We start from the raw sequence: 21,017 nt of genomic DNA, 5'->3' as shown, positions 1-21,017 counted from the left end.
TTTTTTTTTTTGGAGACAGAGTCTTGCTCTGTCACCCAAGCTGGAGTACAGTGGTACAATCACAGCTCATTGCAGCCTCCTTCTCCTGGGCTCAAGCAGTCCTCCTGCCTCAGCCTCCCAAGTAGCTGGAACTACAGGTATGCACCACCACACCCAGCTAATTTTTTTTTTTTTTTTAAGAGATGGTGTCTCACTTCATTGCCCAGGCTGACCTCAAACTCCTGATCTCAAGCAGTCCTCCTGCCTGGGCCCCTCAAAGAGCTGGGATTACAAGTGTGAGCCACCACATCTCACTACTTTTTAAAGTAAAAGTATCATCTTCGTTTCTGTTTTCTCCAGGAGCCATTACCTTATATACGTAGGGAGGGGGCTATGTGCGCAGGGAGATGCCAGTTATCTTTAACTGGAATAGGGCCCCATCTTCTCTGCAACAATGCCAAAGTCCAACTGGGGAAAACAACTGTGAGGGAATAATTTTGCAACAGTGTATAACATTTGACTGCTCAAGGAGGTTAGTTTTTTAAAAAGTAGCAGCAGCAGCTTAAAGTTAGGTCGAACCTAGTGTTCAGCTTATTACCGAGGAGAAACAGGTATATGGCCCATTCTCGAAAATGTACCTTCCTCGTTTTTCTTTTATATATTAAATTCAGATTAGATGTCTATATAATTCATTTTTCTTTTGTATATTAAGTTCATATTAGGTACATCAACCCTTGATAAAAGCTGGAAGCTTCCTGTTGGATTGTAACTCTGAAAAGGCATTGCTGTAGGGTTAACCAAAGGAACAACATTCAAGCATTCATTAGATACATATTTTTAGAACACCTACTTCATGCCAAGGTCCACGCTGGGTGCTGAGGGCAGAACAGGCACATGTCATCCCTGCCTGGTCTTGTGGCTTTCTTGTGGCCTGCTTTGATAGAGGGTTCATACCGGCCCCGTCTAGACTTACTTTCACCGAGCAGTCATATTTTTCAGATTGAAATAATGCACTTTGCAGTAGACACCTGTCAGGCTTGTGGCTGCTCAGAGACTTGAATATTCATCCTAGACCTGGGGATTTTTCCTACAATTCCTGCCTCCCTAAGACAGAATCCAGAGCTCAGTTTCCCAGCCCCTCCTGCATCTTGGGCACCTAGGGGTTGCCAGTGGGTGCGATCACATGACTCTTTCAGAAGAGTGACCCAGGATACAGGTTTCATGGGGATGAGGGTGGAAGACTCTGGCTTTCCAGGGCAGCATTAATGAAGTTTTCGGCATTGAGGATCCAGCAGTGTGAGCTGTGGGGTTGTCACTGCAGCTGGCCAACAGAGTGACTTGTTTCTGACTGTGCAGACTGTAGGCCTCTCTGGCCATACCAGACATAGTGAGCTACCTAAGAGTCTCAATTATCTTTTAAAACTAGTGAGAGTGAGTTCTGTTCTTTACAAAGAACTGTGACGAATACATATACTGAACTAGTATTACCAGCCAAAATCTAGGTTGACACATTCCCACCTTACATAAACTTCATAAAAATCATTTAAGGGCCGGGAGCAGTGGCTCATGCCTATAATCCCAGCACTGTGGGAGGCTGAGGTGGGAGGATCACGTGAGCCCAAGAGTTCCAGACCACCCTGGACAACACAGTGAGATCCCCGTCTCTATGATTTAAAAATTCTTTTAAGGTATGAATTATTACACATTTTACAGCTGAAAGACAGACTCAAAAAAATTTTATTCATTCTACAAATATTTATTAAAGGCTAACCGTGTGCCAGCCACCAGGCATAGAATAGGGAACAAAATATTTTCCCTGCAACTACATAAAAAGAATGGCATTGCACTTTAAATACCCCCTCTCCAAAATAAGAGGCACAGGACAACAGCTGTCTGGAGACGCCCTCAAGCCAGTCAGGCCCCATTTTAAATATAGAAACCCCTAAAAATAGCCGCCTGTAATCCAGATTCAACAGGTGATTGGCCAGAGAGGGGAGGAAACCCCAGGCCCCAGGAAGGAGAGCCAGGACAGTACTGGTTCCCGGCTCCCCACACCGCCATGGCTTTGCCGCTGAGGGCCCTGAGCCGGGGCTTCGCCAGCGCTGCCAAAGAAGGCCATGGAGGGACCGGTGAGTGGGGAGCGGGCGGATGCCGGGGCTCCCCGACCCTGCCCACCTGTTCCCGGGCCCGCCCCCCCAGGCCTGCTGCGTTCACTTCGCTCTGCCCGCAGCTCGCACCTGGCGCCTGCTGACCTTCGTGCTGGCACTGCCGAGCGTGGCCCTCTGCACCCTCAACGCCTATCTCCACTCAGGCCACCGCCCGCGCCCTGAGTTCATTGCCTATCCCCACCTCCGCATCCGCACCAAGGTACCCGGGACGGGCGCGCGGGGGGCGCGGGACAGGCGCGTGGGTGGGGGCGAGGGACGGGCGCACTGGGGACGTGGGGGTGGGAGGGGTGCGGGATGTGTGCGCAGGGGAGCGGGGGGTGGGGGGGCGCGGGAGGGGCGGAGCCGGACTCGGCGCTCACCCGCCCTCCCTCTTCCGCTCTCTCCGCAGCGCTTCCCCTGGGGGGACGGCAACCACACTCTGTTCCACAATTCCCGCGTCAACCCTCTGCCCACGGGTTACGAAAGCCCCTGAGACCCCTGACGTCCACGGGTGCAATAAAGGTGTGAAGCGTCACGTCCGTGGCTCTGTGGGGAGGGCGGGGCCGCGGGGAGCGCTGGCAGAGGCACCGAGTGCGGTCTTGTTCCACGCATGCACACAGCTCGGTGGGCGCTCCACGTGTTTTACCCACGTCGCTGATACTGGGGTGTTCCTCCCCCATGCACAGGTAGGTGATCCCAGCTTCCTCTCTCTCACCTAGTAATAATGAGTCCTTTCTCTCTCACACACCTGTTAATAATTAGGGCTCTCGGCTGTAATGGGCTTCCCCATACACTGAATCCCCGCAGTAACTCTGGGAGCAGGGTATAATTTTGGTTCCCCTTCTCCAGAGGAGGACCTGAGATTCTCAGGGATTAAATGACTTGTCCAAGTTCGGGCAGCCTGTTCTCCTGGGAGTCCCGGGCTGCAGATCCTGAAGTCTGCTTCTCGCCTGACACCTGAGCCACTGGTGTCTCTGAATCCCAGCTATCTGAATTTCAGACACAGGCTCCACCGTCCTGTGTGTGTGGCCTGGGGACCTAATACTGGATTTGGAATCTTTCGGTCATTCTCTATGACCTTTCTTAATGGGGCTTCTATTTGGGAAATCACATGCTCCTAGCTGGCTCTCCTGGCTTCTGGGCACCCCATTCAAGGGGGACTGGAGTTTAGATGAGCTGTGGACATTTCATGTTGGAAACAGATGCTCAGTGCTGCAAAGAAAAATGAGCACTGAGACAAAGGATCTCTCAGCAAGGCAATTTTTACTTCCTGCAGGAAGGGTACCCTCAGTAGCCATCTTACCACAAGAGTTCAATGAACAAAGGAAAAGCAGACATATTTATCCCTTACACATTTGGGGTTGTCCTTACTGCTGTGACTGATCTCCATTGGTTGGAGCCAGACCTCACATTCTAAACTAAAACCTGATTTGCTAACAACTTAAAACTTTTCTAAAAAGGTAAAAGTAATGGAGAACAGAAAGGAAGTCCAAATAAGGAAGGGGCATAGGCTGCAAGTGGAGACATGCCTGTGAGCATGTTCAGCACAGATATTTTGGTTAAAGTTGAAGGACATAGAATGTACTATGTGCCTGTAACCATGTCTAACAGCTACATAGGATAGGGCTTAACAAAGTTATTAACAACAAGCAAGAAGGATTTATTCTTTAACAAGAAAAGAAACTTCGAAGAGGAACTTTTCTACCTCCCACATTCACCGCCCAGGACAGTCTGCCCACTTGCCATTATGGAGGAACCTGCAGTGTGTTCAAAAACCCATGATCAATGCATGCCTGTGTGTGTGTGTGCATACACACACACACACACACACACACACACACACACTCTGACCCTCTCCCCGATACACCCCTCAGCCCAATTAAGAAAAGATGGTGGCTCACACTTGTAATCCCAACACTTTGGGAGGCTGAGACGGGCAGATCACAAGGTCAGGAATTCAAGACAAGTCTGACCAATATGGTGAAACCCCATCTGTACTAAAAATACAAAAATTAGCCAGGCCTGGTGGCATGTGCCTGTAGTCCCAACTACTCAGGAGGCTGAAGAGGAGAATCGCTTGAACTCGGGAGGCAGAGGTTGCACTGAGCCAAGATTGCCCTGCTGCACTCCAGCCTGGGTGACAGAGCAAGATTCTGTCTCAAAAAAAAAAAAAAGGAAAAAAAAACAGAAAAAGAAAAGATGATCTCAGGCATCCGTTGCCATAGAAAATGAGAGAACTGTTTCAATGCCCACAAACAGGTTTCCCCAACTATTCCCAGACTGGCACTCAGGTCCTTGCTCTCCCATGCAAGGAAAGTGTGCTATAAACATCCTCATTTCATGTGACATTTCTTATATATATAAAATTTTATGTTGGTACCATGCCTGCTTCTATAAAAAGTGGGTAATCGCTGAAAAAGGTGGACAGACATGTAAAAATATTATAATATCTATCTCTCTGAGAAGGTGCTTAGCACCTGATAGGTTGCTCAGGCCTTGGCAGATCTATGCAGAAGTTATTTCCATGTAAGTTGATTTATGGGTGCAAGGAAGACCAGCTCACAGGGGTAGAGATAAACAGAAAAGTGGATTATTAGGACAAAGCCACATTTGGGGCCACACAGCTGAAATCCTCCTCATTGAATGTGGCAGTGTCTTCAGGCTTGTCGTCCAGCATTTCCTTGTAGTGGCGTTTGAAGAAGCCAAGCTATCAGGGGAAGTAAATTAGAAAAGCTGGGTAAGGCTGGGCATGGTGGCTCATACCTATAATCCCAGCACTTTGGAAAGCTGAGGCAGGTGGATCACCTGATGACAGGAGTTTGAGACTAGCCTAGCCAACATGGTGAAGCCCTGTCTCTATTAGCCCAGTGTGGTGCCATGCGCCTGTAATCCCAGCTACTCAGGAGGCTGAGGCAGAATTGCTTAAACCCAGGAGGCAGAGGATGCAGTGAGCCAAGATCGTGCCATTGCACTCCAGCCTGGGCGACAGAGCAAGACTCCATACCAAAAAAAAAAAAAAAAAAAAAAGAAAAGCTGGGGAAGAGGGCAGGGAAAAAATCTGGGAGTAAGAAGAAGCTGAGAGAGAAGAGGAGATGACAACCAAGCTAACATGTTTGTGTGCGAGAACATTTACGTGAACAACAGTTATCATATATCAAGTTTCTGCTAGCCCCGAGCACAGTAGGTACACACATGACCATAGCAGGACAGCATAGATGCAGGCAGGTCTGTGCACATGCCCTGGCCTCTCTCACTTCAGCCACTCTATGATATAAGCATTATTATCATTTCAAAAATGATAATAACGGACGCAGTGGCTCACACCTGTAATCCCAGCACTTTGGGAAGCCAAGGTGGGTGGATCACATGAGGTGAGGAGTTCGAGACCAGCCTGGCCAACATGGTGAAACCCTGTCTCTACTAAAAATGCAAAAACTAGCTGGGTGGGGTGGTGTGTGCCTGTAGTCCCAGCTACTTGGGAGGCTGAGGCATGAGAATCTCTTGAACCCAGGAGGTGGAGATTGCAGTGAACCGAGATCGCACCACTGCACTCCAGGCTGGGTGACTGAGACAAAAAAAAGAAAGGGAGAGAGAGAAACAGATCCAGCGATTTGGCTAGACTTGCCTAACATTAAACAGTGAGTACATGATAGAGCCAAAATGTGTGTCCAGGCCTGCTTGCCTCCACAGATACCTGAGTTCTCACTATACCGCCCCGTCTGTAGGAGGCTTGGGTTGGATTCTGGTGATGTCAAGAGTGGGATAAGCCCAGACGCATTGGCTCACGCCTGTAATCCCAGCACTTTGGGAGGCTGAGGCAAGTGGATCACCTGAGGATAGATGTTCGAGACCAGCCTGGCCAACATGGTGAAACCCTGTCGCTACTAATAATACAAAAAACTAGCTGGACATGGTGGTGCATGCCTGTAATCCCAGCTACTCAGGAGGCTGAGGCAGGAGAATTGCCTGAACCCGAGAGGCGGAGGTTGCAGTGAGCCGAGATTGCACCATTGCACTCCAGCCTGGGCAACAAGTGGAAACTCCATCTCAAAAAAAAGAAAAAGAAAAAAAAAAGAGCGGGATTAAACACTTGCCTTGTACAGTGCAGCTGTGATGAGCGCCAGCAGCAGCAGACCCCCCACAGAGCTGCCCATGATGAGGGGGATGGCATTGTAGTCCTCGTGTTCTTCTAGCACGGTCTCCATCTGATTTAGAAATCAGAGAGCCCCGGCCTCCTGCCATCCCAGATGCCTCCCAGGTTCCCCAACGTTTATGTCCCTCCTCTCCTCCCCGAGTCCCTGCTCCAAGGGGTGAGATGCAGCAGCACCCATGCCCTTAGGGACAGCTGTCCTGCCCAGAGACCTTCACCCTCCTCCCCCAGGCTTACAAACCCCCACTCAGCACTGCAGATGGAGCCCCAGGGGCCCTCTTTCCAGCCTGGATGCTGCCCCCACCACAGTCTCTACCTGAGCGCTCATAAATGCCTCCTGTCCAGGAAGCTGGGAGTACACAGATGTGTCGAATGTAATTTCAGCCACACTCACGACCGATACCTTCTTCTGCGATGTCTGTAAAGGGGTTGGGGAAACCTGTGGAACTGGCTCTGGGGAGGCTCAGAGCTCCGGGGATGCCCTGGCTTACAGATGGGCATAGACACGCCAGGTCCCGCCTGAGTCCGGGGCAGGGGCTCTGCCATTGCACCCACACACCTGGCGGACCCAGTCAAAGCTGAGGTTGCCCTTCAGGGTGAAGTCCAGCTCCTCCTGGATGCTGAAGGAGGGGATGTCACAGCGGAACCGCAGGCAGTCAGCAATGGAGCAGTCCTGGGGGCAGAAGAGGGGTGAAGCTGAGGGGTTCTTCACTGAGGAAGGAACCATAGGAAAAAATATGGTCAGGTTTGGGGTGGGGGACAGATGAACAGTTATAGGACATTTCCCGGGATGACAGTTATAGCAGTACATTTCCTGGGATCCCCCGGTGGGGGCTGATCTTGCAATGGGGGTTCAGGGCCCTTCTCACCAGCATGGGACTTCTGGAAATCTGGATCAGGAAGTCAGAATGCTGGGGAGATTTTCTCTCTGATACACAGGGGAGACTCTGGGGAGAGAGAGAAGCACTTAGCCACAGAATGAGCAACACGTCCCTGGTAAGAGGGAGTGCAGTGCTGTGGGATGTCAGTCTGGAGATAGAGGAGAGGCGGGCGGGTACCTGGTCTGGGGCCTCCACGACCGCATCCCACACAGGCACACCGTTCAGCAGGATGGGAGCCCAGAAGTTAACGCTGACGGCCAGACCTCGCTGGCTGAGGTTTTTCACCTGCAGGAAATAAAGGCAGAGCACTATTGTGGTCCCTGGAGCCTCCCATGTCCCACTTCCCTCCTGGCCCTACTCCGAGGCGCCTCTCCATCTTCCCCACCAACTTCCAGCATTCTGCATGCTGTGGAAGGCAAACATGGATACTCCCTAGGCTCTCACGCGGTATCGATGCTCCACCTCTTTCATTTTCTTCTCATCGAAGGTTGAAAAGTTCAAGTACTTGGTGGGTTCTTCCTGCCTGGAGAGAGAGAGCCTGTTGGTGAAAAACAGCCCTGAAACTGTCCCCAGTTGTGCCCTGTCCTACTGCAGAGAGCTCTGTTGGGCCGGGCAGATGTCTCAGGGAAATAATGATGGTCCCACCTGTTGGTGGTGGCTCATGCCTGTAATCCCAGCACTTTGGGAGGCCAGGGCAGGAAGATCGCCTGAGCCTAGGAGTTCGAGACCAGCTAAGGCAACATAGTGAGACCCGGTCCCTATTCAAAATAAATAAATGAAAGATGGTCCCACATAACCTCTGCTGCCTCGGCTTCAGCTCCCCTCCCTCCGAAGTCCCTCGAATTGCCCAGATCCGCCAGCTCTGCCCTGCACACCACTGCCTCTTTCACAGCGTCGTAACTTTGCTCAGACTCTTCTTGGAACATTCTTACTCTCTCTCCCTTTGGAAATTTACACTTAAAGGCCCAACTTAAGCCTCAGCCCTCCTACAAACATTTTCCCATGGAGCAAAGGCGTTTGCATTGCTTTCTCTAATAAGTAGTGGTTGGCCTCTGGTAATGCTTACAGAGACTGCACCAGAATAAGCTAGCCTAAGGGGACTCTAGGAATGAAAGCTGGGTCACTCAGGAAGACATGGAGTGAGGACCCCTTCATGGTGGGAATGAAGAACATAGATTAATCTGTCCTGGGGCAGGACACACGAGCCTGTGGAAGGGACATCAGTGTTCCAGGCGGTGGGTGGGGTCTATCCATCTAACCATCCTTCAGCAAACACAGGCTGTGTGTTGGCACTGGGGATTCAAGTTAAGCCACACTCCCTGCCCTCTCACCACTTAGCATCTAAAGTTTTACTAGAAATGAGCACACTGGCCAGGTGAGGTGACTCATGCCTGTAATCCCAACACTTAGAGAGTTAGGATCGTTTGAGCCCAGGAGTTCGAGACTGGCCTGGACAACATAGAGAGACCTCAACTCTGCAAAAAATTTTAAAAAACAAAAATTAGCTGCACATGGCGGTACACGCCTGTGGTCCCAGCTACTCAGGAGGATGAGGCAGGAGATTGTGTGAGCCTGGGAGGTCGAGGCTGCAGTGAGATGTGACCATACCACTGCCTTCCAGCCTGGGCACAGAGTGAGACCCTGTTTCAAAAAAAAAAAAAAAAAAGGCAAAAGCAAGCAGACCAGCAGAGGGGGGGCCTGCACCTCGCATGCAGCAGCCAGACCAGCTGCACAGAAACTCTGGGCCCCAGCACTCTACCCCCCATCAGCCTGATGACGAAGAACACGGGCTCCAATGTCAAACCGCCTGGGTTCACATCTCAGGTCTACCACTTCCTAGCTGAGTCACCGAGGCAAGCCACTTCACGTCTCTGGAGCCTGTAGCTTTTCCCTCTTTAAAATAGGGATGCCAATCATGGCATCTCCCTGTAGTAGAGTTGTGACCAGGGCTTGGCAGTGCCCAGCATACAGGGAGTCCTCCATAAATCTTAGGGTTTATTTTTCCCTAAGTATGCTGGCTGTGTTCTGTGCCCCCTACCCCAAACCCTTCTCTCTCTGTTTCTGTTTTCTCACCTTAAAATCTAGTTCTAAACCTCTTTTCATTTTTTTAAATTTAATTTAATTTTCCTTTTTATTTATTTTTTGTTAGAGATGAGGTCTTACTATGATGCCCAGGCTGGTCTTAAACTCCTAGGCTCAAGCACTCCTCCCACTCATGCCTGTAATCCCAGCACTCAGCCTCCCAAAGTTCTGGGATTACAGGCATGAGCTACCATGCGCAGCCTAAGCCTGTTTTCAGATCTAAGTAAACTACCCAGCTTTCCCCAGTCTTCAGAGGGGCGTGCCACGTACGGTGTGGGCACAGACTCTGCAGCCAAACCGTCTGGGTCTGATTCCTGATTCTGTTGCTTACTTGGAGATTGAAAGGGGCAATGTATTTCAGTTCTTGATATCTTTGTCAGTGAAAATGGGGATAACAATTTAATTATTGGGAGAATCAAATAAATGTAAATACATGTAAAGTATTATGACGATGCAAGAAAACCACCGTAAGACAACAGCAACATAAAACAATGCCTGGCATGGGTATACGTAACTGTAAGCTCTTATTGCAAGTATTTTCCCGTGGATAGAAAGGGAAACTTCTATGTGGCTTGAAAGAATGATACTCCTTGATCTCCCTCCCTCCTTCCCCTAATAACTTCATACATCAGAAGCAACTGCAGCCAGGCATGGTGGCTCATGCCTGTAATCACAGCACTTTGGGAGGCTGAGGCAGGTGGATCACCTGATGTCGGGAGTTCAAGACCAGCCTGACCAACGTGGTGAAACCCCGTCTCTATTAAAAATACAAAAATTAGCCAGGCGTGGTTGTGATGCTTGTAATCCAGCAACTCAGGAGGCTGAGGCAGGAAAATTGCTTGAACCTGGGGAGTGGAGGCTGCAGTGAGCCCAGATTGCACCACTGCCCTCCAGCCTAGGCGACAGAGTGAGACTCCATCTCAAAACAAAAAAAACAAAAGCAGAAGCAGCAAACTCTGTCCCACGGCAATATTACAGGCTTTCAGCCACAGTGTGTGGGATGTCTCGCTCTGCGTCCAGCCTGGCCTGCCCCTGAACCTCCACCCCCCTGCAAAGAACCCTCTTGCCCTCAGCCCTATACTCGCCCTTCCTGTGCTGCCTCAGCTGGGCTCTTAGAGACCTTCCCAACAGTTTCTCACACCTCTGCCCCACTCTGAGTTTTATAGAAACCTGACCTTTTCTTTCCTCTGTGTGGTGACAGCCCATATCCTGTTGGGCACAAGCTCCCCAATTCAGGGTGCTCAGAAAAGCCTTGATCTCCATCTAGCAGCTTTGCTTCAGCACATTCACACTTAGTACAAAGGACAGGATTTGTTTCATGTTTAAAAAAAAAAAGAAGAAACAGCTTCCCTTTTGGAGGGAGAGGGGGAAAGTCTCCGCGGTGGCAAAGTGTGTGTGTCCCACCAGCAAGTCAATTTCAGGGAAGCAGCAAGAGCTATGTGTATATTATTAGGTTACAAATACACCAAGGATACATTCCGAGAAATTCATCATTAGGCAATTTCTCTCTCTCTCTCTCTCTCTCTCTCTCTCTCTCTCTCTCTCTCTCTCTCACTTTCTCTCTCTCCCTCCCCTCCTTCCTTCCTTCCTTTTTTTTGACAGTCTTGCTCTGTCACCCCGGAGCTGGAATGTAATGGTGCAATCTTGGCTCACCACAATCTCTGCCTCCCAAATTCAAACAATTCTCCTGCCTCAGCCTCCCCCGTAGCTGGGATTATAGGCACGTGCCACTGCCCCAGCTAATTTTTGTATTTTCAGTAGAGACAGGGTTTCACCATGTTGGCCAGGCTGGTCTTGAACTCTGACCTCAGGTGATCCTCCTGCCTCGGCCTCCCAAAGTGCAAGGATTACAGGTGTGCGCCCCACACCTGGCCTTAGGCAATTTCATCATTGTGAAACCTCACAGTTTGCAAACCTAGATGGTAGAGCCTACTGCACAGCTAGGTGATATGGTGTAGCCTATTGCTCCTGTACTACAAACCTGTGCGGCATATTAATCTACTGGATATTGTAGGCAATTGTAACACAATGGAAAGTATTTGTGAGTCTAGACATTTTTAAAAAGGCAATCAGTTGCACTATAATGTTACAACTGCTATGACATCACTAGGTGATAGGAATTTTTCAGCTCCATGATAATTTCCATCGTTGACAGAAACTTTTTTTTTTTTTTTGAGACAGAATCTCACTCTGTTGCCCAGGCTGGGGTGCAGTGGCACAATCTCAGCTCACTGCAGCCTCCGCCTCCTGGTTCAAGAGATTCCCCTGCCTCAGCCTCCCGAATAGCTGGGATTACAGGCACATGTCACCACGCCCAGCTTTTTTTTTTTTTTTTTTTAGACAGTCTTGCTGTGTCATACAGGCTGGAGTGCAGTGGTGTAATCTTGACTCACTGCAACCTCCACCTCCCGGATTCAAGTGATTCTCCTCCCTCAGTCTCCCAAGTAGCTGGGATTACAGGCATGTGTCACAACACCCAGCTAATTAATTTTGTATCTTTAGTAGAAATGGGGCTTCACCATGTTGGCCAGGCTGGTCTGGAATTCCTGACCTCAGGTGATCCACCCACCTCGGCCTCCCAAAGTGCTGTGATTACAGGCGTGAGCCACAGCGCCCGGCCCAGAAACATCTTTATGTGGCATAAACATCATTATATATGGCTTTTCACCCACAAAGCCATCCCGAAACAGAAGAGCTTAGATGTACATCACTGGAAGAACAGCCTGGGACTCAGAGGGAGGTACCAGACATAGCAGAAGGCCAGAGGGCCAAGGGGAGGGCCAGAGACTGGGCACCTGCTGATCACGGTGTAGACCGCGTACTTCACTGGGAGCTCCAGCTGGAAGGTGGCCTTGTTGCTTGAAGCCTTATTGTTCTCACTGGAGAAAGAGAGGGGGGACCAATAGGAAGGAATCCAGGAGAGGGATATCTAGCCGGGGCATGAGATGGAGGGTGGGGGACCCCTGGCCTGGACCCACCTGCTTGCACTGGCCCTCATCAGCATCCTGGCTCCTAGGGTGGCCTTGTAGGAGACATCAAATGTGACTATGAAGGTGCCCTGAGGGAAGAAGGAGGAAGGAATGGAGATAAAAAGAAGGCCATGGGGGAGTGAGGGACAGATCGGGACAAGGGAGGAGGACAGTGATGGGGACTTTAGGGGAGGCACTGACGTTAGAGCCCTCGTGGAAGATGGGGTGGTTGATGCTGCAGCGGCTGCTCCTCAGGCCGTCGTGCTCAGTGGGCACTGCCTCACATGCCAGGCGCAGGGCGCGTTGATGGGGCTGCTTCTAGAGGAGTTGAATGAATTTTTAAGTTACCCACATGCATGTGTGGGCTTGATATGCAGCAGTGGTGGCGCTGCAGAGCAGTAGGGAAAAGGACAGACTTTTTCTTTTTCTTTCTTTTTCTTTTTTTTTTTTTTTGAGATGGAATCTCACTCTTGTCACCCAGGCTGGAGTGCAATGGCGTGATCTTGGTTCACTGCAACCTCTGCCTCCCAGGTTCAAGCAATTCTCCTGCCTCAGCCTCTCGAGTAGCTGGGATTACAGGCAACTGCCACCACACCCAGCTAATATTTTTGTATTTTTAGTAGAGATGGGGTTTCACCATGTTGGCCAGGGTGGTCTCAAACCCCTAACCTCAGATGATCCGCCCACCATGGCCTCCCAAAATGCTAGGATTACAGCCATTAGCCACCACACCTGGCCAAGGACAGACTTTTCAATCAATTTCCGTCAATGCCAGGAAAATGGACTCATACCAAGAAAAAAAAAAAAAGAATAAGAAAAATAAAGAACAAGAGGAAGAGGAGGAGAATGAAGAAAGAAGAAAAAGAAATTGGATCCCTATCTCACTCCATAAATTAAAATAAATTCCAAATGGATTAAAGACTTAAATGTGAAAAAGCAAAATGATGAAGCATTTGGAAAATAATATAGGGAGCTATTTTTATAACCTGGAAGTGTTTTTTAAACAAGACCCACACACAGAAACAATATGGCCAGGCACAGTGGCTCATGCCTGTAATCTCAGCACTTTGGGAGGCTGAGGTAGGAGGATTACTTGAGCCAGGAGTTTGAGACCAGCCTGGGAAGCATGGTGAAACCCTGTCTCTAAAAAATAAATAAATAAGTAAGTAAAATAAAAAATTAGCTGGGGGTGGTGGCATGTACCTGTAGTCCCAGCTACTCAAGAGGCTGAGGTGGGAGGATTGCTTGAGCCCAGGAGGTCTAGGCTGCAGTGAATGGTCATTGTGCCTCAAAAAAAGAGACAGGGAGGGAGGGAAGGAAGGAAGGGAGGAGGGGAGGGAGGGAGGGATCGAGAGAAGGAGAAGAAAATACAAGGAAATGATGACCACAAAGTCAGAATAATGATGACCTTTGGGGAGAGAGTGGATCTGTGATGGGGAAAGGCACATGGGGAGAAGGTACTGGGGATGCTAGCAGTGATTTATTTCTTGATCTGGATGTTAACTCTATGGTTTGTTTAATATTATTCATTAAACTGTACATATGCTGTATGCACTTTCTCTCTGTCTCTCTCTCTCTCTCTATGTGTGTGTCTGTGTGTGTGTGTGTGTGTGTGAGAGAGAGAGAGAGAGAGAGCATATCACAGAAGAATTTTAAAGAACATTCTATAACTCCCAGGTCTGCAGGGCAGGAAAGAGGCCCCCTCCCACTAGAGCCCGCAGCAATTGTTACCTGGGCTCCGGACACACGTCGGTGGGACAGCCCAGCTGGGTAGTAGAGGCTGACCACAGTCCCATAGGAATCCTCGCCCGCGTTCCACACAGTCACGATCACATTGAGCTCCAGGGACCGCCCCACGGTCAGAGTCTGCAGGCTAAGGGGGAAGGACGGGGCTGGAAGTAGAACTCCACTGGAAATTGGCAGGAACTGGGAAGGGCAGGGCAGGACCCTGGGAACTCCAGGGCTCTGGGCTGATAACATCCCAGGCAACATGACTTTTGTTAGAAAGACAGCCAGCGAGCAGCACAAGCACTTCTCATCCCAGGAGGGCTGGGGACTTGGAAGCTCAAGAGTCTGGATATGAAAGATGTTACAGCTCACCCTGAGAAGCTGAGGGTGATACCCAGGTCCCCTTCACAGAGGTCATCTTGCCCACAGTTCTTCTCAAAGGGAAGCTGCGACAAAACAGTATATTCTGTTCCCATCTTATGTCTTAGTCTTTCTCCAAGCTCCTCGTTAGAAGCGCCCACCAACATTGAACATTGCTAAGCCACTGCCCACAGGACTTTGCTGGACACCAATGAGGGAGGAAGTGCAGTTTGGAGGTTGGCATATGAGAAAGAAAAAACAAGATCCTTGGCTTCAAGGGACTTTAGTTCAGCTGAGTCACTCCCAGCTCATCCTAGAACAATTACTCCACAAACATTCTTAAGTGCCAATAACTGGGCAGGTTCTGGGTTGAGTGGGGGCTGGGGAAGGTGGAAATGACAGGAATTCCCCATGGTTCCTACGCTCAAGGAAACTACAGTTCCAAGACAACCTCAAAAGTAGATGCAGATGGCTATGATAACAGCCGTGTGGCATCTGCTGTGGCACCACCTTGGTTTAACAGGGACCAGGGAAGGGGCGGCAGCTGCTGAGTGTGGCCTTCAGAAGAGAGGGAGGTGAGGCTGGAGCTTCAGAGGATAAAGGGGCAGAGAAGGCAGAAGGCAGTGTTTTCCAAATGAGAAGCGAAACAGGGACAAAGGCACAGAGGAGGGAATGAGAAAACTTGGAGGGATCTGGGAATGAACGAGTCTGTGCTGGGGAAAAGTGGGAACCGCCTGGGATGTGTGCAGGGCCTGGGGACGTGGGTGGAGGCGGGAACAGGGCCTAAGACCAGAAGGGAGAGCGAGGCTGGCGCATTTATGAAAGTGTGTCTAGTGATGGGGAGTGGGATTCCATGAAGCCAGAGAGGCCAGGAGGCCAAGGCAGAGAGGGCATCAGAAGGAAGGACTGAGGTCTTTGTAAATGCAAGGGAGGTTACCCAGGGGAGTGAAGAGCCCAGATGTGCATTTTAGACCAACTGACTCTAGCTCCTCTGTGGAAAATGTGTGGGAGGGTGCAAGAATAGATATGGGAACCACTTCATCTCATGACTCTGGGAGAGAACTGGGGGGCAGGGGAAAGGCAGCAGCTGGGGCCAGGAAGAGAACTGGCTAGACTTCAGGCCAGTCCTAGAGTCAGAATCCCCAGGCCTGGGTGTGAGGAGGAGGGAAGAGGCTGGAGCCAGGTCTCTGGACGGATGTGGCTGGTGGGTGATTGGGAGCTACAGTGGGTTCGTAAGCACATGGAGACACAATGAGGTCAGCACATCCCTGGGGCTTCATCAGAAGACTCACAGAAGCAGTGAAGAGGTCTTGTGAGCCCACGGCCAGCACGGGGCGAAGGTTCTCGGGGGAGGGGAGGGGCTGTCTCAGCAGGGAGAAGTTGAGGCGCAGAATGATGGGGCTCATCACATCCTCCACACAATCCTGAGGGAGAACAGGCTTCAAGAACCCCCTGCCCTCTCCACGCTCCACCACAAGGCCTCCTCCCCTGCATCCACTCCCTCTGCCCTGACAGTGCCCCATCCAAGCCGTGGAGCCAGGTCCTCCTGCCGCAACTTTCCTCTCTCCAGCCCCACCATCCTAACCCTTCCCACCTCAGTCAGCGGAGAACCGGAGAACCGGGCTCCAGGCCAGCCTTGGGCTTCTCCTCCCTCCCCTTTCCCAGAACCCAAAGTCCTCACTGGCAAAAGCAGCTTCAGGGTTTCACAGTGAACCCCCAGTCCCAGGGTTTTTCTTCGAGTCAAAGTTCGGGTCTTTGTCTCATCGAAAATGGCGCGAGAAGTCAGACGGCCTGGGTCCAGTGCCAGCTCATACCCGACAGAGCTTTGGATGTCACCTGAAGTGCAGGAGAAGTGGAAAATGAAAAGGCAGGAATAACCCAGAATGCTCTGTTTTGATTTATTTGTTCATGCAAAACATCTTTGCCGGACAGTTCTATGGGCTGTGAACTGTACCACGTGCTGGGGATACATGCGGAGAAGATAGATGGATAGATAGATGATGGGTGGATGGATGGTGGATGGATGGATAATAGATAAATAGAGGATAGGTTACATAGGTGATAGATTAGATAGATAGATGATAGATTTGGTAGATAGATTGGATGGGTGATAGATTAGATAGATAGATGACAGATAATAGGTGATAAATTGATAGATGATAGATTAGATAGGTGATAGATTACATAGATGATAAATAATAGGTGATAGATTGGTAGGTGATAGATTAGATAGGTGATAGATTAGATAGATAAATGATAGATAATAAATAGGTGATAGACTGGTAGATAGATGATAGATTAGATAGGTGATAGATTAGATAGATAGATGATAGATAATAGGTGATAGATTGCTAGATGATAGATTAGATAGATAGATGATAGATAGTAGAGATATGATAGATTTGGTAGATAGATGGTAGATTAGCTAGCTAGCTAGATATGGCCCCTGCTGTCATGAACCTCACAATCTAAGAAAGAAGCCAAGCACATGGGCAGTGATGTCACAGCATGATCCGTGCGAGCGGAGGCTCTCCTGTGGTTCTAAGGAGAGCACACTCGCTGGACCTGGCCAGGCTGCCTCCTGGATGGGCCATAGGTAAGCAGCCATCCGGAGGATGAGCAGGAGCCAGGCGAGGAGTAGGGAGACCGTCCGGGACCATGAGAACAGGGCTAAGACCGGAAAGAAGAGCAGGGCTGGCACATTTATGAAAAGTGTGCCTAGTGAGGGGAGCGGCATGCGGCGAGGCCAGAGAGGCCAGCAGGCCAAGTCAGAGAGGGGATCAGAGGGAAGGACTGGGGTCTTTGTAAATGCAAGAGGGGGTTATGCAGGGGAGTGAGGAGCCCAAATTTGCATTTTAGGACCAGCCGCCTCTAGTTCCTCTGTGGAAAGTAGGCGGGAGGGTGCAAGAATAGCTGTGGGGACTGCTTCATGTCATGACTCTGGTGTTGGTGGGAGAGAATTGGGGGTTGGGGGAAGGCAGTGGCTGGGGCCCAGGAGAGAACTGGTTGGACTTTTTAGGTCAGCCCTGGAGATGGATCCCCAGGCCAGGGTGTGAGGAGGAGGAGGGAGAATGAGCCAGGTTTCTGGCACAGGTGGTGAGTGGATGTGGAGCTGAGATTGGATTTCTGGGCCCATCCCGTCTCAGGATGGCATTGGGGCTCCAACAGAATGAGGGACCAGGGCCCCCTTTACTGGGGAAACGCACCTAGCTGGTCAAATGTGCTTTTGTGGATGGTGAGACAGACGTTGGCATCCCCAGCTTCCAGGGTGCTGGGCCTCTCTTCCCAGCACCGGTACACAGCCTTGGCCACCTCCACAGGGCTGAATCTCATGGCCACCCTTACTTTTAGCACTGGCAGACTCCTGAGGGGCAGGAAAGGGCAGGGGAGAGGACAGGACACTGGCTTCTGGGAGGAGAACGAAGCTGGGGGGGGGTGGGCAGCACCAGTAAATAGGACACAGCGGGCAAGGACGGGAAGCTGGGGAGTTGCTACCTGAGCAGGAGCACCTGGCCCCAGGCCCCCACCGCCAGGTCCACCAATCCATCCTGGGTGAGGTCCTGGCCCCCGCTCAGCGCCTGCCCAAAATACTGCAGCCTGGGGGAGAGCTGGGAGCCCGTGATCCGCTGGCCAGAAGAGAAAAGGGTGAATCAGGCTAGAAGGCTGGGGAAGAACTTGGAGATAAGTAACAAGGGGAATATGGAGGTAGGGCCGTGGGGGAAGGACAGAAGGGTGAGTTGTGAACAGATGTCACCAAGAAGAGCCTGACAAGAGGAGGTAGGGGTGGGGAGATGGTTGCTAAGAAACAGCTGTAGGAGTGGAGATTGGAAGGGTGCCCTGGTGACCCGAGTGTCATTCATTCAGTCTCTAGTTCCAATTCTGACTCCTCCATCTATGAGCCACGAGGCCAGGGACAAGGATTCAATCTTTCTGTGCCTCAGTTTCCTCATCTTTCCAGCGATCTGCTGGCCAGAGAGACAAGAGAGGCAGAAGTCAAAGGGAGGCGATGGGAAAGGTTTGAGAAGAGAGATTTGGAAAAGAGATTGTGGTGAAAGAGGATCTGAAGATAGAAATTGGGAAGGAGGGATAAGGGGATAGAAATTGAAAGCAAATACGGCCAGGTGGGGTGGCTCACACCTGTAATCCCAGCGCTTTGGGAGGCCGAGGCAGGCAGATTACCTGAGGTCAGGAGTTCAAGACCAGCCTGGCCATTATGGTGAAACCCCTTCTCTACTAAAAATATAAGAATTAGTCAGGCATGGTGGCAGTTGCCTGCAATCCCAGCTACTCAGAGGCTGAGGCAGGAGAATTGCTTGAACCCAGGAGGTAGAGGTTGCAGTGAGCCAAGATTTCATCACTGCATTCCAGCCTGGCCGACGGAGTGAGACTCTCTCTCAAAAAAAAAAAAAAAGAGAAAACAAATGGGGTAAGGACCTCAGGACCCCTAAACAGAGAAGGGAGCTCTTTGGGTCCAGCCCGTCATGAGGGTGCAGGTTGGTGATGAAATAAGAGCGTAACAATAGGCGTATAACAGATTCATGTATTTGGCACTGGTTAGGTCACTCATGAATATTCAGCTAGAGTGGTGCAGGGTGCCTTAGCACTCTCACTGTTATTTCTACAAGAGGCCTAAGGAGCTGGTTTTATCATTTCTGGGCTTTATAGAAAGAAACTAAGGCTGACAGAGACTGTCAGTCACCTGCGGTAGGTCACACAGCTCAGGATGGCTGGCCAGGCCAGGGATTTGAACTGGCCTCTGACCTCAAAACCTGCTCTCCTAACCATTAAACTGCCCACACAGATGGAAGGCTTTCTGGAACAAAGGAGAACAGATGATTTGTGATTAGCTGATGAATCACTAAAACAAGGAAGAGAATGGTGACAGAGACAGGAGGCTGCCTTCAGTGAACTCATGACATGGGGAGGAGCTGGGACTAGAAGTGGCTGAAGATGTGGGGAGGGGATGGGGGGTCTCACCTGGCTGTGGGAGGGGCTGATGTTGGATCCCGAGGCTCCGGGAAACAGGTAGACAGCACCCAGGTTCTCCTCCTCTCCTGGGGCCCCGATGGCCACATCCGTCAGCTTGTCCCCATTGACGTCCCCCAGCACTGTCAGGGCTGCCCCAAAGCGGCCCCAGGGGTGGCCCTGCTCCCCTCGGAGAACAGCGTCACACTGCCACTGCACGCTCTGCTGGACACAAATAGTGTCAGGCCCAACCCGGACGACCCCTCCACCCACACCAGACCCCACCCAGCCCAGGTCCCATAGGCCACTCACACCCCTGGGCAAAGGGCACACGGACACCTGGCCCCCTCGGGTCTGCTCGTAGTAATGGGGGGCCCCGATGAGGATCAGGTCGGTGTTGCCATCGCTGTCCATGTCCACGGAGCAGAGGGAGGCCCCAAAGTAGGAGCCGACCTGGAGGGCAGAGGCTGGGTCGTGCTGCCTGCCCCACCAGAGGCAGCCCTGAGGGCCAGGTCCCGCCTCTCCCCAGGTACCAGGGCCTCTCCAAAGGCCCCCAAAGCCCCTCCCTCCTCTCCTCTGCCCAGGTCACTGCCCACACCCTCATCTTCCCCTCTGGCTCTGGCCATGCCCAACCTGGGTCCCCGTGACTTCAGCCTTCATCCTCCATCTCCTGGACACCTGGGTGAAGATGACAGCCTTCCCGGTGTGCTGGTAGCGGGGGGCCCCCAGGACCAGGCTCTGTACCCCCTTCCACAGGGCCAGCTGAGTGGAGTAACCTGAGAGGTCCAGGCCTCAGCACAAAGGTCCCCATCCCCCTGTCCCCAGAACCCTGGACCACACAGCAGCCAGCACAGCCCATCCCCCTCCCCAGAACCCTGGACCCCACCACAGCCAGCACAGCTCCCATCCCCCACTCCCCAGAACACTAGACTCCACCACAGCCAGCACAGCCCCATCCCCCACTCCCCAGAACCCTGAACCCCACCCCAGGCAGCACAGCCCCATCCCCCCCTCCCTAGAACCCTGAACCCCACCCCAGGCAGCACAGCCCCATCCCCCCTCACCAGAACCCTGGACCCCACCCTGGGCAGCGCATCTCCCACCTGTCCCCAGCCTCTAACCATTTCTCACCCAGGTAAGAGTCCCTCATGTCCACATTCTCCTGAGACATGTTGATGAAGGTGGGGTTCATATTTGAGGGGTACAGGAAGGCACCTCCAGACCAGCTGAAGCTCCCCACAGCACCCAGGATGGGGCCATCCTGGGAAGAAAGGATTCCAGGGCTGAGCAGAGGCCAGAGCAGGAAGGCAGCGTGTTCCAGAGATAGGCCGGCGGCCCGTGCGTTTCACCGTCCTGGCTTGCTTTCGTCTTCCCAGCCCTCACCAGCAGCCTCTGGGCCTCTGCCTGTCCCCACAGCCACTGCTCCACCAGCCAGGTCCCCCTCACTCACTGCCCTGTCCGCCCCCCACCGTGTTCACCACTTCCCCTCTGTCTCCTGTCCCCAGTCCTAGGTTTCCTCAAACCCAAATATGCAGCCACCCCCTCTAGAAAACCATCTAAGGCCTTATGGTGGCACCTAGGACCCTTCCCTGTCAAACCCATGGAGCCTCCCCCTGTTCCAAAGTACATCAAGCCTTTGGCCTGGACACCTCCCTATCCTTCTCCTTCTCTGGGACTCCGCTCATTTTCCCTCTCTGGAAGAGTCAACTTCTTTTTTTTTTTTTTTTTTTTTTTTTTTTTTTGAGTGGTGTTTTCT

General features: G+C 51.4%; 2 protein-coding genes across 8 annotated transcripts in view; one reads left to right on the top strand and one right to left on the bottom strand.

The window, feature by feature from the left end:
- LOC116526716 (cytochrome c oxidase subunit 6A2, mitochondrial) overlaps positions 1-2,661 on the top strand; it is a 9,100-nt gene extending 6,439 nt beyond the window's left edge. Inside the window, exons 2-4 of one of the 2 annotated variants that reach the window (XM_032243316.1) lie at positions 1,956-2,109; positions 2,208-2,346; positions 2,536-2,661. In XM_032243316.1, coding sequence (XP_032099207.1) covers positions 1,956-2,109; positions 2,208-2,346; positions 2,536-2,619 — 377 coding nt within the window. In that variant the 3' untranslated portion in view covers positions 2,620-2,661. Of the gene's footprint in view, positions 1-1,822; positions 2,110-2,207; positions 2,347-2,535 lie in introns of those variants that run through there. The other variant, XM_032243317.1, reaches the window with a different exon arrangement.
- Positions 2,662-4,232: 1,571 nt separating this feature from the next.
- ITGAD (integrin subunit alpha D) overlaps positions 4,233-21,017 on the bottom strand; it is a 33,842-nt gene continuing 17,057 nt past the window's right edge. For 4 of the 6 annotated variants that reach the window (XM_032243300.1, XM_032243302.1, XM_032243304.1 and 1 more), the window contains 20 exons: positions 20,393-20,522; positions 19,895-20,037; positions 19,574-19,714; positions 19,274-19,486; positions 17,792-17,922; positions 17,503-17,660; positions 15,978-16,132; positions 15,589-15,720; positions 14,309-14,382; positions 13,940-14,081; positions 12,410-12,526; positions 12,218-12,297; positions 12,035-12,118; positions 7,602-7,680; positions 7,335-7,442; positions 7,146-7,223; positions 6,836-6,949; positions 6,593-6,694; positions 6,221-6,331; positions 4,233-4,833 (listed from right to left, as the gene is read on the bottom strand). In XM_032243300.1, the coding sequence (XP_032099191.1) occupies positions 4,720-4,833; positions 6,221-6,331; positions 6,593-6,694; positions 6,836-6,949; positions 7,146-7,223; positions 7,335-7,442; positions 7,602-7,680; positions 12,035-12,118; positions 12,218-12,297; positions 12,410-12,526; positions 13,940-14,081; positions 14,309-14,382; positions 15,589-15,720; positions 15,978-16,132; positions 17,503-17,660; positions 17,792-17,922; positions 19,274-19,486; positions 19,574-19,714; positions 19,895-20,037; positions 20,393-20,522 (2,406 nt within the window). In that variant the 3' untranslated portion in view covers positions 4,233-4,719. The remainder of the gene's footprint in view (positions 4,834-6,220; positions 6,332-6,592; positions 6,695-6,835; positions 6,950-7,145; positions 7,224-7,334; positions 7,443-7,601; positions 7,681-12,034; positions 12,119-12,217; positions 12,298-12,409; positions 12,527-13,939; positions 14,082-14,308; positions 14,383-15,588; positions 15,721-15,977; positions 16,133-17,502; positions 17,661-17,791; positions 17,923-19,273; positions 19,487-19,573; positions 19,715-19,894; positions 20,038-20,392; positions 20,523-21,017) is intronic. The other 2 variants (XM_032243301.1, XM_032243303.1) reach the window with 2 other exon arrangements.

Source organism: Sapajus apella, unplaced genomic scaffold (genome assembly GCF_009761245.1).
Source record: "Sapajus apella isolate SASKATOON/1434 unplaced genomic scaffold, GSC_monkey_1.0 scaffold51, whole genome shotgun sequence".
NCBI lineage: Eukaryota > Metazoa > Chordata > Mammalia > Primates > Cebidae > Sapajus > Sapajus apella.
The sequence above is the reverse complement of the archived record's forward strand: the minus strand, read 5'-3'. Positions and strand labels throughout refer to the sequence as shown.